General features: G+C 57.3%; 1 protein-coding gene across 1 annotated transcript in view; it reads left to right on the forward strand.

Moving 5' to 3' along the window:
- Nucleotides 1-16,045, forward strand: part of TRABD2B (TraB domain containing 2B) — a 216,034-nt gene that overhangs the window by 189,975 nt on the left and 10,014 nt on the right. The window contains exons 5-6 of the mRNA XM_030870075.2: nucleotides 9,581-9,671; nucleotides 12,868-13,137. Coding sequence (XP_030725935.2) covers nucleotides 9,581-9,671; nucleotides 12,868-13,137 — 361 coding nt within the window. The remainder of the gene's footprint in view (nucleotides 1-9,580; nucleotides 9,672-12,867; nucleotides 13,138-16,045) is intronic.

The following is a 16,045-nucleotide window of genomic DNA, read 5'->3' on the forward strand; positions in this document are numbered from 1 at the left end:
AATGTAAGAGAGATTGGCCACAAGAACTGACATTGACAGGAAGTTAAATGAATTTCATATCATGAGCCAACTGTGATTGATTGGTATGGTGACCTGGAGTGCGGTATAAAGGACGACAAGACCATATTGAAGCTCAGCAGGGAAGAGGTCTGATTGATTAGTGATGTCTGCTGTGGACCTGGATTAGGCCACATTCCTGCCCCATATCTGCTCTGATTGCTGGGAACATAGACCACACTGATTGGCAATTGAGGGCCTGTGAACCTGCAGCGGTCCCAAATCCCAGCTTGTAAGATTTTCTACAGCAACGCTGGACATCTAGGGTGTGAAGGCAGATGCATCTACACTCCAGGCCCTTTTCCTGATTTCATCCTAGAACCCACTGCTCAGTAAGCATCCCACTGATTGTGAACTACTCCAGGGCAGGCCCATATCTCCGCAGAACTGCCAACACCCAGGAGATGTTCTATAAAGACGTACTAGACCAAATCACCCAGAAACAAGTTCCCTCCATTCAGTCACATGGTATCTCTTGGGCTCCAGGCCTCTGGGGTGGAGGGAGAGGGGCTCTCAGTCCCAGGCACTAGAAGAAAATGACAGTTTTGTCCCTAGCTCTAGGGAACTGGGGCTTTCTCAGGTTGTGTTCACTTGTTCAGCCATCCTGAGATCTGGAACAGAAGGCATAATGCGGGAGCTGGCTGAGCTGGGCTGGAGACACGAGCCAGACTCAAGGGTAGACCAGTTAGCCTGCAGGGCCCATCCATTCTGAACTCTGAGAGCCACTGGTATGTTCTGTAACCCCAGCGTGCTACAGCCTGAATATAATTCTAACTTCTGACCTTACAAAGTCCTCTGACCCTAACAGCCTGTTGTTCTAAGACTGTGTGGTTCTGATATCCCAGCCTTCCATCATCATGGAATTCTAACCCTCCAGCAGAGTTTGCTTCAGTCTCTCTTGGGTTCCTTGGGAGGAGTACGGAGCTAAGAGCCTGCTAGGACCTGGACCTCCACATAGGACTGCTGCCACCCGTCCCCCACACCACCCACCCGCAGTAAGCAGAAGTCCAAGCAGAAAACAGGATTTGACAAGTTAAAAGCCAGGCTGTGTGAGCATCGGAGACAGAGGTGCTGTAGCTGTTACCCCGAGCACCTGCACATCCAGCACCCCCAGCCTCCAGGCTGTGCCAGCCCCTCTTGAGCCCCAGCTGAAGTGCCACAGCAGGCCCATAATCAGGAACAGGCCTGTGAGGCTGGGACACAGGAGTCGACTCATGGTGAAGACCCGGACTTGAGAGAAGGGCGAGATAGAAGCCCGACACATGGAACACCAGTAACGTTTAAAAATGAATAACAACAGCGATTGCTCCTTGGAGAGTGGGCACCATCCTGCTTGAAGAACACCCATATCCGTCAGCTTACGTGGCTTTCACGTCCTCATTGCCTCCCGGAGGGAGACAGGATTGTATTATTATTCCATTTGGCAGATGGGTAAGTCAAGGTGGAGATGAGAAGAGAGAGAATCTTAGAACTGGAGTGGAACAATGGTCAATACTGATGAGGCCATTCTTTCTGATGCCCGTCTCCCTAAAAAGCCATCCAGCTGCTACTGGGGCCCTCTGTTCTCCTGAGAATGACCTTCCCCTCTCCTGACTGGGCCTTCTGGGACCTCTTCTCTGGGATCCCACAGTCCCACAGGATTTCCCTATCACAGCTCTGCTCATGCTAAGCACATATGTCATCTCCTAGTCTAGGAAGGGGAGGGTAGGTCAGAGAAGACTTCCTGGAGGAGGTGAGAATTGATTGGTTGACATTTCCCTGATGCATGTCCAGCTGCCTTCCAGTTCCTCTCCTCATCCCCACAGTCCTCAGGGCAAGACCCCAGCCACCTCCTTCCCCCGCTGGTTCTCTACTCAGGGGCCTCAGGAACAAAAACTCCTCAGAGCTCATGGCTGAGCACAGAAGAGCAACCACAGCCCATGTAGGGCCCTGGTAACCTTAGAAACGAGGGACCCAGCAAACAGCACACGCCCAGCCACTTTCTCTCCTCCCGGCCAAATGCCCATGGCCTGCCATTCTCCCCACTTTGGAACATGAGGCCACAGCATCCAGAAGTGTTTCAGAGTTTTCCGACGGTGTTTCAAAGGGCCCGGCCGCCCCACCATGTACACATCTGGCAGCTGGCATGCCTGCTCCAGGCTGAGATCCTTGGCCAGTGTCACCCTTCCTGTTTCAGCCCAGAGCATCCAGCCAGCCAGAGGAACGTCCCATCTGCTAGCTTGTCCCTAACTGGAGCCAGCCCTGCCCTCTGGACCAGGCTGGACCTCTGTGAGCTAGGGCACCTGGAATGTCAGCTAAGGGCTCAGCACTCTTGCTGGGCATGTGGGGAAAGCAGGGGGAGGAGAGAGTGTCCTAGGTGGAGGGCATGGGCTTCAGAGCCTGACTGCCTGCGTGAGGACCTCAGCGCCTGTCCTCGTAGGAAGGAGCCTGGGCAGACCAGGTACTTGGCTTCTCTCGGCCCTCAGGGTCCCTCTAAGAGGAGCCTGGTGTCAGTGGGCAGCACACGTGCAGCTCGGGCCTGGTACACGTGAGCTCTTGCGCTGTCAGTATTATTTCAGAGCCCACGGTCCTCCAAGAACAGGACTCCCACCCAGGGGAGAGCAGGGCTGTCCAGGGGATGAGGCAGAAGTGCTCGGTGGCCTCTGAGGACCCAGCTGGGACCCTGCAGGGAGACCCCCACAGCCGGTCTCAGCTCCAAGACACAGTGAGGCTCAGGACGTTGGGCCCCGTCCCTGCCTGCATGGGTGGCCAACAGGGTGCTCTCCTGGGGTGCTGGGTGCTGACATTCTGGGAAAGGAGCCTCTGGGTGTTATAAAGAGTGGTAACCATGACTGCAGCCAGCCCTGCACTGGGCGCTGCCCCCTGCAGTTCACAGAACCCATCACTGGCTCCGTCTCCAGGGCTCTCCCCACAGTGCCTCATGCTGACCTCAAATCACTCTGCACAGTCACTGCCTGAGTCTAGCGTGGTGTCAGACCCCAGGAGGGAAAGGCCCCACGTCTAACCTTTCTCAGAGTCCCCAGGGCTTGGCACGTGCCTGACATGTAGGAGGTCCCAGTGAAGGCTTGTGGAGAAGGCTCTGAGGCTTCAGGCCTGTACCCCTCCAGGGTACAGGTTCCTCAAAACCCCCAGGGCTTATGTCCTCACTGTGGGACAAGGGCAGGGCCCAAGGAGGAGGCTGACCCCTAGTCTGTGTCCTGTCCCTTCCTCTTCAGCCCCGTAGCCCCGGCATCCCTCCCTCACGGCATAGCTCACACTGCCCTGTAATTGTTTGCGTGTCTGTCTCGCCTCCACCCTGTGATGTCCTCCAGGGTGGGGACCATGTGTCTCAGCTCCTGGCACAAAACTGGGTACAGGGGAGACATCATCTCAGTCCTTGCTGAACTGAAAAGGCCCCAGTCCAGCCCTCCCTGGCCGGCAGAGCAGGAGAAAGAAAGCTTGGCTCTGCCAGTTTCCCAGACAGACCCTCCTTGGGAGTTCGAAGCCCCGAGGTACCCCCAATTCTCCATCCACCTGTCCATCTGTCTAGCTCTCCCGTCACACTTCCTCGGGTAAACAAACACCGCTGTTGCTTGATACCCGGCGGCTGAACCTGGCAGCTAGAGTAACACTTGATAGTTCCCCTTGCATTAATTTCAGACGGAACGTAAATATGGGCTTGGACTCCCTCTTCCAGGAAGAGAAAACTGGAAACCCATTGGACTCACTGGAGAGAAAACGTGTGCTGGCCAAGGGGAGCCCGTGTTACTTTGGAGCTTTTGTGGGAACATCTGGTCCTCCCCTCCTCCCCTCCACTAAGCCCCCCAGTACTGTCTTGAAATTGCCCTGTTAACTGGCATGCTCTTCGAGCTGGATACTCACACGCTTTCCTCTCTGATCTGGTGAAACCTGGAGGGGACACACGTTTCTGACGATTTGCTGCCCCCAGAACGTGAGCTCAGGATCACTCGCAGCTGCCAGTACTTCAGAGCAGATGTACCAGCCACGCAGCCAACTAGGACATCTCTGGATGGAAGCCCAAGCTTTGCCTTTTACCGGCTGTGTGACCTTCAGCAAGTCCCGTCCTCTCACTGAGCTCCAGTTCCCTCATCTGTCAACTGGCAGTACCTGGAAATGCTTTTGTGAAGATGAAATGAAATAATATTTGAAAAGCATCTTGTGCCCAGGAGACTCACTGAGGAGGAGTTTGCCTTCAGGTCCTCACATGATGGAATCACAGAGGTGGGAGGACCCATGAGACCTTTGTAGGGAAACTGGGACAGAGAGGGGAAGGAGACTGCCTGAGGTCACACAGCTGGTTGGCTGTGGAGCCAGGTTTTCTGTCCTAACCTCAGGACAGGATTCTTAGCTCTGTCCTACCCCGCCTTTCATGTCGGAGGGTAAATGGGGGCTGTTGGGCTATGCCCAGCCGATGAGCCTTGTGCCCTAGCACAGGCCTGCTTGCGCCTGGAAGAAGGGGAGCCTTTGTCTCTGCACTACAACATCATGGGGCTCCGCCCACTCAGATCAGGACACCTTCCCTGCCTGTATATGATGTCCCTTAAGAGGCACTCTGGCTTGCGTAGTCAGGGGACACAGTCACCAAACCAGCCTTACAATTTGTCAAACCTATAATCCTCCTCCAGGCGCTTGCTCCTCCCCTTGCCTGTTTCCCAACTCCACCCCCTCCAATCTATCTGCTTGAATCCACCCTTTCTGGGCCCCTCTTCCAGGAAGCCTTCCTTGGTGTCTTTGGTGTATAGATCTCTCCTCCGTGCCCTTTGTTTTTTGTTTTTGGGGTTTTTTAGCGGTACGCGGGCCTCTCACTGTTGTGGCCTCTCCCGTTGCGGAGCACAGGCTCCGGACGCGCAGGCTCAGCGGCCACGGCTCACGGGCCCAGCTGCTCTGCGGCATGTGGGATCTTCTCGGACCGGGGCACGAACCCGTGTCCCCTGCATCAGCAGGCAGACTCTCAACCACTGCGCCACCAGGGAAGCCCCCCTGCCCTTTGTTTTTGTTTCTGGGTTCTCTTTCTCCTCTCTCCTCTTTCTCCCTCCTCTCCTTCCCTCTCTATCTCTGTCTCCTTGTATCTCTTTCTCTCTGTCCCGACATCTCTCCTTTTCCTTTTCTCCTTACTGTTGCCTCTGTGTCTCTGTCTGTTGCAGCCTGTCTCCCAGCCTCTGTCACCTCCTCTCTTCTTTCTTCTCTCTGTCTCCCTGTGTTCTGGAGCTCTCTTCCCCTCCCTGTCTGTCTCTGAGCGTCTCTTCTTTCTCTGCCTCTCTCCGTGTGTCCCTCTCTCCCACTCTGTGGCTCTGTGTGCCCCGCCCCCACTGTCCTCCCTCTCTTCCCTCCTCTCCTGGTCCACACGGCCTCGGCAGATGAAATGGGATGTTCCTTCCTGAAGACAGCTGGCCAGAGAGCAGCCGTCAATGCTGGAAGGAGCTGCTGAACAGTGGCCAGGAGATGCCGGGAGCCTGGGCGAGCCATGTAGGCTAAGCTGTGACAGCGAGGGGCCCCTTTGGAAACTTTCCACACCTTCCCTGCAGGTTCCAGGATGGATGTGGTGCCTTTTTCGGGATTTGTGGCCTTGGAGGCAAGCCCAAGCCCTGTCTGCCAGCCCCTGGGGACAACATGCACTGGGCTCTGACCGCGGGGCTGCTCTGACAGCCAAGCTCCTGGGATTGGTGGGATCTGCAGGAGGATCACCAAGGGGCTGGGCCACAGCTGTGAGCGGAAGGGATCCTCAAGCTCAGATCTCCTGGGGATAAGACGAGATCATGGAAAGGACAGGGAGTAACAGATTCTGTCATTCATTCATTCAACAAACATTCATGAAGCTACCACCCTGTGCCAGCCTTGATCTTAGCCCTGGGGACAAAGCTGGATCAGGCGTGGCCCCCGCCCTCGAAAAGCTGTTGGTCTCCCCTCAAGTGGCTTGTTGGGGACACATTCTGACAGAGGCAGCTCCAGGGTGTGGGGAGCTCATTCCAGCCATGGTGAAGAGGGTGAACCGGAGAGAGCAAGGAGGCTGCTGTCTGCAGTGATTCAGGCAGAAGGTGATGGTGACCTGGGCCAGGGTCAAGCATGGTTAGGAGGTAAAGTCCAGGGTATTCTGGTGACCGAATGGATGAGGATGAGGAGAGGGAAGGAGGAGTGAAGACGCGCCCATCTGACTTGGATGGTGGAACTCAGCTGAGACACATCCAGGAGGGGAGGGGGAGGCTCTGGAGGATGTTGGGTGGAGATGCCCAGGAGGCTGCTGGACAAATGCGTCTGGGCTGGGGCAGCAGGTCCAGAGTGGTAACTGAAGCCATATGAATGGAGGCATTCACATTCCACGGATTGTGAGAAGAGTGAGAAGAAAAGAAGGCTGTGGAAAGGGTTTCCAGGGACACCCACATTCATCGGGCAAGGGAAAGGGGAACCTACGAGGAGGACAGAGAGGGAGCCGAGAGGAGTACGAAGCAAACAGGACAGAACGGTGTCGTGGGGTCCTGAGGAAAACAAGCCCCAAAGAGGGCAAAGAGGGGGTCGCGATGGGAACCTGGTCTTGGGAGTGAGGGCTTGCTCTGGACAGTCCTGGGGCAGGAACCCCGTGGGAGGGGCCTCCTGCAGGAGCTGCCCCTGGCAGGTGGCGGACACCTCCCCACCCTGGAAGGAAAGAGGTGAAGGCCAGTGTGGCTTAGAGAAGGAGGGGATAGGAATTTGGAAAAATCATTGCTGATTGCTTCTCATTTCTCCAAGTATCTGAAGTCTTCTGTTTAGGGTCTTAAAATACACAGTAAGGGGCCTGGAACCACTGAGGTTGAGGGAACGGGCAGGGTGCAGACCAGACGCTGAAACGTTGCCAGGCAGTGCTCAGGGTCCGGCCAGCATCCTGTAAGGCTTGGGCTCCTCCGAATGCCCCCTCTGCCAGCTCCAGGAATGCTCCTTTTAGAACGGCCGCACGGCCATCAGTAAACATTCGTGCTACTCCGGTATAGCCTGAGGTGGCCTGTTTTCCCTACGGCTCTTGAAATCTGCGCGGACCACTGCTGGGCCTGGAGGCCCCTGTCTTTAAATGGGTCTCCATGGAGGCAGGGAAGGAATTGCTTTGCTGCCAGGAGTGCATTCCAAGAGCTGTGGGCAGGGAGTTCCTGCAGCCTGTGCGCTGGAGGCCACCACGCCCAGTTCCAGCCTGATCAGTTCGGGGGGCAGGCAAGAGTGGGGTCGACTCCGTGGCCACAGCCAGGGATGGCTCAGCCCCTCACTCAAGTGTGCATGCTGGGCTTTTCCAAAGGACGTTCACTCCTCCTGCCTCGTTGGGACCTTACAGCCTCCCCAGGGAGGCAGCCACAGGGATCCAGGCCCATCTGACACACAGGGAAACTGAGGCTGGCAGCAGGGCAGCTGATTGCTCAGGATCACGTACGGGAGACTCAGAGCCTTGGCAGAAGCCTAGGTCTTCTGTCCTCTACAGCCAGCACTGGGTCAGGGCCAGAGCTGCGAGGGCGTTGTCCGTATGTCTTCTGCAGCTGGCTCCCCAGGTGAGCCTCACTGACCTCACTGTCTCTGCACATGCTGTTCCCCCGCCCCACCCTGTGCCACCCCACTCTCATCCTCACCTAGTTAACTCTGATCCCATCCCTCAGCTAGGGATGCCTCCTCCAGGGAGTCCACCCTGCCCCCAGGTTAGATTAGCGGCCTCCTGTGCACGCTCACCACCTTGTGTGCTTCCCTCGGCATAGTACTTACCCTGCATCAAAAGACCTTGATTCTCAAGACCGTGAGTGCCTAGAACAAGCCCCTACCTGTTCATCACCATCCAGCACTGGATATGCACTCAATCAGTGTTCGTCAGATAAATGCAATAAATAGGTAGAGAAAAGGAGGGAGAGGAGGAGGGAGGGAGGGAGGGAGGGAGAGTACAATTTCATAAGGGTCTCTGGAGTCAAACTAATGCCTTCCCCATGAATGTGAGAGCGAGGGGAGCCCATGGTGCAGCCCAATCCCTCCCTGTACACAGAGACACCAAGAGCATACAGGCTCTTGGTGGGTTTGCCCAAGGTCTCAGAGCGAGTGTGGTGGGTTCTAGTCCAAGTCTCCCATTCCCAGACCTGTGATTTTTTTTTTTTGCAGTGATCCACAGGTGGGATTTCAGGGACTGTGGCAGGCCACCGAGAGAGAGACTGTTGGGTGGGGGACTTGTTGGGGAGTCTTGAAACCAGCCCAGAGGTGTGCAGGGCTGGGCGGCAGTGGGCTGTGGGGTTCACCCCCCTGTTCCAGCCACTGTGCACTCCCAGCCTCACTTCCCCTGCGCCGGAGCCTCTCCAATCCCCAAAAGCTCGTCCACCTCCCTGGGGTTGTCAACATGCTGACCTTCCAGCTTCCCACCTGTCACCACCCGTCACAGGCAATTAGAATAATAGTGCAGGAATTTCCCCCCAGGTTCTGGGATGAATGGTGAGCAGGAGGGGAGTGAACTGCCTGTGGAAGTGGGGCTTCGGGGGAAGGACACGGGCTGGGAGGGCGCAGGGGCCACCACCACTCTGCCTGCATTGAACGAGTGGGGAGACAGGCCCAGCGAGGAGGAGGGGCTTGCCCGGGGCTGACTCCCAACAGCGACTGGCCTCCCCTAACCGGAGCCTGGGAGAGCCTCCACCGTGTTCTCAGACCTCGAGCCTGCATCCAGCCAGAGGGCGTGCCTGGTCTCATCTGGGGCTGTGGACCAAATGATTCATTTCTATATTCTCAGTGTCTAGCCCAGGGCTGGCCGCAGAGCAAACGCATCATAAATGTCTGTTGAATGAATGGTTAAGGGTGGAGAGTGAGATGGAGACCAGCCCCGTCCGCGCCCCACACAGGGTTCTATTACTCCTTCCCCAGAATCTTACACCTCATTGTGTCCTCAGGGCCCGGCCCAGGGCCTGGGTCAAGTGTGTGATCCATAAATGTTGGATAGATGGTGAGCAAATGAATCTTTGAAGTCTTAGATCCAGCCAACACATCCTGAGCACGTGTGGGGCAGTAGCCATGCGGTCTCTGCCCCATGGAGCCTGGTGAGGAGATAGACCTGCCCACACAGAACCCCATTCCCATGCTAAGGCAGGGCGCCTCAAGTTGCGGGTGGAACTGACAAGGATGAGCCATAGACCTCAGAGCTGGACCTTGTCTGACTACTGGAGGTTGTCCCTGCCTGGACAGTCCAGGGCTGGGGTCAGTTTGATGGTGTGGGGCACAGTGATGCAACAGTAAATAAACACTGTGAGCCTTTGCTGCATGCCAGCCACTGTCTCCGGAGTCCTCACAACAGCCCTAGAGACTGCTAATACAGGCATTCCCACTTTACAGATGGGGAAACTGAGGCACAGCGTGGTACAACCAATGAGCAGCAGAGCCAGGATTTGGACCCAGGCAGGGTGGCACCAGCCCATCTTCCAGCTACACCATACTGCCTTTCAGGGAGGCCTGCCCTTGACTTTGGTGTAGGTCGTTGGCCTGAGGCTGTCCCCAGTTGCTGATGACCTGCTACGTGGCTGAGCCCACTTTGTCTCTTGTGTTCCAGGTCACTTTCTGGGGAACAACACAGTCATCGACGTCCTTCGGCAGGCAGGGCTGGAGGTGGAGCACACGCCCGCAGGACAGACCATCCATAGGTAAGCAGCTGGGACATCTGGGGGCGTGGGACTTGCTGGCCCACTGATGCTGGTCCACGGGCCCTGCTGACCACGTGCTGTGTGGCAGGCTGCACCCCGCCTTCCCGCTTAGGCCTGCGGGGCAGAGTCTTGAAGGAGCCTCTGGTGAGATGGGGCCTCCTAGCGACTGGCCTTCGCCAGGCACCCAAGAGTGGGGGCTAGGCTGGAGGTGGGGAGACCAGGAAGGAGCTTGGTGTGCAGTAGTGGCAGGAGGTCAGGGCGGTGGGAAAGCAGTGAAGGTGGGAGTGGGAGGAGCGTTAAGTTTTGAGAGATGCTCAAGATTTAGAGACTGGCGATCGGTGGGGTGCAAGGACTCTGTAGGACTCCCGGGTTGCTGCCTAGAGGACCTGGTGGATGCCCAGGCCCTGAGTCGAGATGGGGCCACGTTTAGGACGAGCCCTGGCCAGGCCTCTTCCCTGTGTCCCAGCCCTGCCCACACCTGGTCCTCACCTTCCTCTGGCCACGCCTCCTCACTGCTGCCTCCTGGTAGCAATTCCCTCACCTGACTGTCTTGCCAGGGCACACTCGCTCCGCCCAAAGAGCCACAGACTGCATACAGTGGCCATCCTCGCTTCCTGTGCGGGCTTTCTGTCCCCCTCAGGCGGGCAGAGGCCAGCTGGGTTCACCCGTGGTCCACAGTGCCAGCACCAGGCCGGGCACGGAGAGGTGTTGGCACGTGCTGGGCAGCCCTAGAAGACAGCAACAGGATCCTGAAACCCGGGGCTTCCATGCAACGTGTGCACCAGCCTGTGCAGGAACCTTCCTCACAGGGATGGCCAGAGTGGGATTTCGGCCCCTGTCCATGACGTTATAAAATCCAGCGTCCAAAAGAAGCTTGAATAATCCTAGCTAATGTTTATTGACCATTCACTGTGTGTTGGGCTCTAAGCGCTTTTAACACGTTAAATCCTCACAACAACCCCGTGAGGCAGGAACTATGAGTAGCCCCACCTTAAAATTGAGGAACCTGAGGCCCAGGGAGGCGAAGCCACTTGGAGAAGGACACACAGCTCATGTTAATGGCAGTCTAGCTCTAGGGCCTTCCTAAGGTCCTCACCACAACCTGTACTGCCTCAAGGGCTGGGGGCGAGGCTCAGGGGTGGGAGCGCTCAGGAATGATTGCAGCCTTACTATTCACTCTGCAAAGATGAGGCCTGGGGCCTTGAGCCTCTGGTCTCCCAGCTCCAGGCTGATGCCCTCCCCCGTCTCTATGACACTTCTGGAGGAACTTAAACGCTCTCACCTCGGACTCTTCCCTCTTCTCATCTCCTGAGTCAGCCTGACCAGACCGCCCTTCCTGACCACTGAAGCCCAGCACAGATCAGTTTGTACTGGGCCAAGGGTAGGCGTCAGTTGGAGGGATGAGGGACCCAAGGTAGCCTCGGGGACAAGGCCTTCCTCAAGCTCCTCCTCACAGCCCCAAGGACCTCCACCTCAAAGCCCATTGTGTGGGTCCGGACAGCGCGGGGGGGCGGGCAGGCCGGCGGGGCTGCCTCCGCTCCTATTCATCTCAGAGCCCAGGGATTAGAACAGGTATCCCCCCACTCCCCGCAGGCCCCGCTCTCAGCCTGAGTCTCTGAGTGCAGGCTGAAGTCCTGTGGGTGGGGTGAGGGGGGCGGGGATGCCGAGGAGGCCCCAACAATAAAAGCCATCAGCAGCCACAGGTGCTTCCTGGATCCGTCTTTTTGTCTGCCTGTTTTGAATTATCTCCCCAGCAGCTGCGGCATCTCCTGGACCCTGAGAATCTGGGGTTGCCGTGGGGGCTGGAGGACGACAGGCTGAGCTGATGGCCTTCTGTCCTTCAAGGAGAGAGAAGCCCCTCACCCCATCGTGTACGCGGGAGCGGAGTTGGGGGACAGCCTCCCTTGGGTGCCGGCTTGCCTTTACAATTCTCGGGACCAGGACCAACTTCCCCCAGGGTCAGATGTCCCCAGAAGGAATTCCGTTTGGACCACAGAGAGGGAAGAATAAAAGGGAGAGGAGCAGAGGGTGTTCCCAGGCTGAGGGGTGTCTGCACACCCCCGTGTGGCATGTGGAGTCCACGCCACACACTTAATCGCACGTCAGTGCCTGCTGCAGACAGCTCTGTTTGCTCGAGGGTGACATTAAAGAGAGGCCGGTTCTGTGCCAGGCACTATGTTAAGACCTCGTCTCTTTCATCCTCGTGACGACCCTATGAAGTGAGGAGTATTAGCTCCATTTATAGCCAGCTGTTTCTTGGACACTTGTGTCCCTGCCCTTAGTCACATAGCCTGGAAGGTGCAGAGCCAGGATGTGAACCCGTGTCCATCTGCCTCCACCTTGAGTTCTACGCTGCTCAACAGTCCTGCCTCCCCTGGAAAGCTGCTCAGGAGGCCAGCGTTGAGTGCGTGAGTGGACGCTTGGACGAATGGCACAGCAATAATGTTACTATATCATATTTACGCCAGTTAATTACTGAAATGTTTCAGCTGCTATTTGCCAGCCACCGTTCTGAGTGCTTTGCCTGTGTTAACTCACAAAATCATCGTGATGCCGCTAGGAAGTACCAGCTGTAATGTCCCCATTTTCCAGAGCAGGAGACTGAGGCACAACACAGGGAAGCTGGGTAACTCGCCTCAGGTCCCTCAGCCAGAGCTTGTTGAATGAACGAGGCCCTGACCAAGATCAGATATGCTCCCAGAAACCTGCCCAGGGCTCACCCCCTCACTCCTGCTAGTCTGGGCTCACGTCACCAACAGGGACCAGACTGTCCTCCCTGCCAAAAACGCCCCCTCCCCCCACGGCCCACGCTCTCCCTCCTGCCCCTGCTTTATTGTTCTCCTCAGCAGTTATCACCATCTGACATCCGGCCCATCTTACTCTCTGTCTCCCGCTTCGGAATGTAAGCGCTAAGAGGACAGGGGCTTTGTCTATTTTGATCGCTACTAATACCCATTACCTAAAAAGTTCCTGGTGCCAGGTAGATGCTGCAAAAATATCTACTGAATCAATAAATGAAAGGACGAACCAAAGCTCTATCTCGCAACACCAGGAGACGCTTTTCCTGGGTGACCCTCAGCCGGGCACCCTGGCATCTTCTCCTGCCGTGACAACTTTCCCACTGAATTGCGTGCCCCGTCGCACCTGAATGACACGCCCCAACACGCGTGCCTCACGTGCGGTCGCCCCTTTCCAGCCCTGTTGCCCGGAGCCCGGCACCTCCACCCGAGGGGACCTCGGCGAGCCCCGCCCAGGCGACCCCAGCTGCTGCCATCCCTGCGGTCCCCTCGGCAGCCCCCACTGCCCCGCCTGAGGAGGAGGACCCAGCCCTGTCCCCGCACCTCCTGCTACCCGACAGCCTCAGCCAGCTGGAGGAGTTCGGGCGACAGAAGAAATGGCACAAGAGACAGAACAAACCCCAGCGGCCGCGGCAGTTCAATGACCTCTGGGTCCGCATCGAGGACAGGTGAGCTGGGAGGGGCAGGTCTACCGGGAGCTGGGCCTCTCTCTGGTCAGCCTACCTGAGACCCACCCAGGGCCGGACACACTCTGTTATCCGCGTGCCTGGCTCTAAGGAAGCGTGGAGGTGGGTACTCGATCGGAAACTGGCTTGTCCCCATTCACAGAGGGTCCTTCTGTTCATGCTTCGGGGTTTGTAGAGCACGCTTACACCTGACTTTTCAGTTTTCTCCATTTGAAGGTGAAGGAATAGAAGCTTCCTTCAGGTGCAGTAGACAAAAGTCTGCTTTGCCCTTAGCTTTCTTGGATGCGTGATGGGTGCAAAGCAGACCCCGTTTGTCCCATGGGCCAGAAGGTGAAGGCAGGAGGAAATGGAACAGGCCGGCCAGAAAGCTGTGAGCTCTCTGGGCCTGGACGGCCTGAGCAGCCGACCCGCTGGCAGGGAGGCTGCAAGAGGTATCCTGCGTGCAAGAGGGACGTGGCAGATGATGGCGTGGGCTCTGTCTTGGGAGGGGCTGGGGGGTTTGTGATAAAACCTTGCTGGAGACGGGCAGGTGCAGAAATCATCCTACTGTACTGCTACCTGTCTGTCCTCTGCCTGTGTGTCTGCCTGCACCACTCCCTTGGCCTGTCTGTCACCAAAGCCCCTGCTGTGACCCAGATGCCGTCTTCCAACCTCCACCTGCAGGCTCAGCACAGAGCGGTCTCCCTTGATTCCACTTCTGGGCAGAAATCTCCACATCTGGTGAACAGCATCGCCAGAGCACCCAGGGAGTGACCGTCAGGGAAGGACAGAGTCCTGCCCACTGCAGTAGCCCTGCCCTGGACATTGTGATCCAGCACTGGGCCTTCGGAGACTCAGAGTCTCCACGTGGACCCTAAAAATCATCATCTGGGATTTCCTCAGCATCCCCAGAAAGAATCACCTTGGGTACTTGTTAAATAATACCCCAGGCCCCCCCACAGACCTCGTGTATTGGAATGTGTGGCACAGGGGCTGGGGAAAGCCACGTGCTGAACGTGCACTGGAGTCTTCCGAGCAGCTTGGGGAAATGCGGACCCAGCTCTGCATTTATAGATGGTGAACCAAGGCCCGGGATCGGGGCTTGTCCAGGGTCGTACAGGAACCCCCTTCATGACCTTCCCTCAGCCAGGTCTCTGAGTCATAGACAAAAAGTTGACAGAGTGCAACCCACTGTCTTAAAGTGCAGGGTGTGCGCTGTCTTAAAAAGACTTCCAGCAAGTGAAGTAAGAGTCCATTCCTCCTTCGGGCCTGTGTTGGCTTCAAAGCGCCTAACTTGGGTTCCCAGGACACGTGCTTCTGCAGAGGCCCCAGCGGCCCAGCCTGCCCGAGGTGGAGGCGCTGCTGTGGCTATACTGGCCTCGACACAGTTGGCTCGTGTGGCCGGCGTGGGCTGCTTCTTTCCCACCGGGAGTGAGGGCACAGAGTTACCAAGAGCCACTTCTCAGCCCTGGGGAGGCTCGCAGGCTGCCAGGGAGGCACTGGCAGCCCATAAAGAACTGCAATCAGACGGTTCCCCCAGGGCCCCGATCAACCCGCCGGGCAACCGGACCCGGCCAGCAGTGGGCCCAGCCCACAGGGTGACAGGAGGCTGGGCTGCCAGCTCCAGCCACGGACCCCCAACCCCTAACCGCGTCTGAAAGGTAAATTTCGGCAAATGACTCCACACGGTTTCCTTGTCACAACACGTCTCTCTGAAACACAGAACCTGGTTTCAGGAGAAGAAAACAGCTTTTCTTTGGCAAGAGGGAACCCCTTTTCAGTCCCAACAGGTAAATTGTGGCTGGATAACTTTCTTCCGTCTGGTTGGGCTGGAGAAGGAAATTTCCACCAACCGGCAGCCTATTTGTTGAAAGTTTCTCTGCGTCGCAGGGAAGCCGGCCCTGAGGTCCCAGAGGGGCCCAGGTGCAGGGCACAGCTTCCGTCACTCCTGGGTCTCAGCCCACCCATCCTCCTAGCATTCCCAAGTTTCCGCTTCTCCGAGAGGGAGCAGAGGCGAGCTCTCTGGAGGGAGACCTGGGGCCCATTTGTAGCCTTTCTGACAATACTGTTTTCCTTGGAGCTTTAATTCCATTCAGAGTTTTCTCATTTGCTTCCCCCTCAGTCCCACCGGATGCATCCCCTGCTCTCCATCCCCTCTCCCAGCTCATCTTGCACCTGTGATCCTACGGCGGGGCCCTAACGGGTCTCTGGCTCCTAGCCGTGTCCCAGCACATTACCCTCCCCAGCCTGAGATTCCCAGTGCTTTCCCTCGCCCCGCCCCACCAGGTAAACTTCCTGCTGCTCAGCCTGGATGCAGAGCCTTTGCCTCCTTCCCGCCTCACCTGCTGGCCCTCCTCCTGCGGGATACCTGGGCCCCGTCCTGGCCAAGCTGTGTGCTGCCCTGCAGTGGCCCACCCCCACCTTTGTCCTTGCTTCTCTCTCTGCGGGGGTGGATGTGAGTGGACACTTGCTGAGCTCCTGCTGTGCCAGCCACTGACATCCCTCACATCCCCCAGCCCTTTCAAGAGTCCAGGAAGTAGGCTTTGCTTGACCAAGGAGGAAACTGAGGCTCAGTGAGGTCAGGTAACTTGCCCAAGACCTTGTAGCAAGTCAAGTATGGAGTCAGAACCTACAGAATCAGGGCTGTCTGATGCGAGGGTCACATTCGTCCAGCACCACGCAGACGCCCCTGCTGCCCTCGCCTGGCAAGCGTCTCCTCCCTTCTCCCCATCCTCCCCCACAGCGTGTTCCCTGTGCCCCTCTCCCCTGCATCCCATAGCCTCCCCCCGCCGACCGTGGGTATCCCGTGGGTGCCCCTGTCCTGGCACAGGTCCACAGATGGCAGTCGCTTGCTTGTGTTTCTAGGCCGGAGGCCCTGGGGACCAGAGCTGGGGTGGACTTCTCTGGGTCA

Source organism: Globicephala melas, chromosome 1 (assembly GCF_963455315.2).
Source record: "Globicephala melas chromosome 1, mGloMel1.2, whole genome shotgun sequence".
Lineage (NCBI taxonomy): Eukaryota > Metazoa > Chordata > Mammalia > Artiodactyla > Delphinidae > Globicephala > Globicephala melas.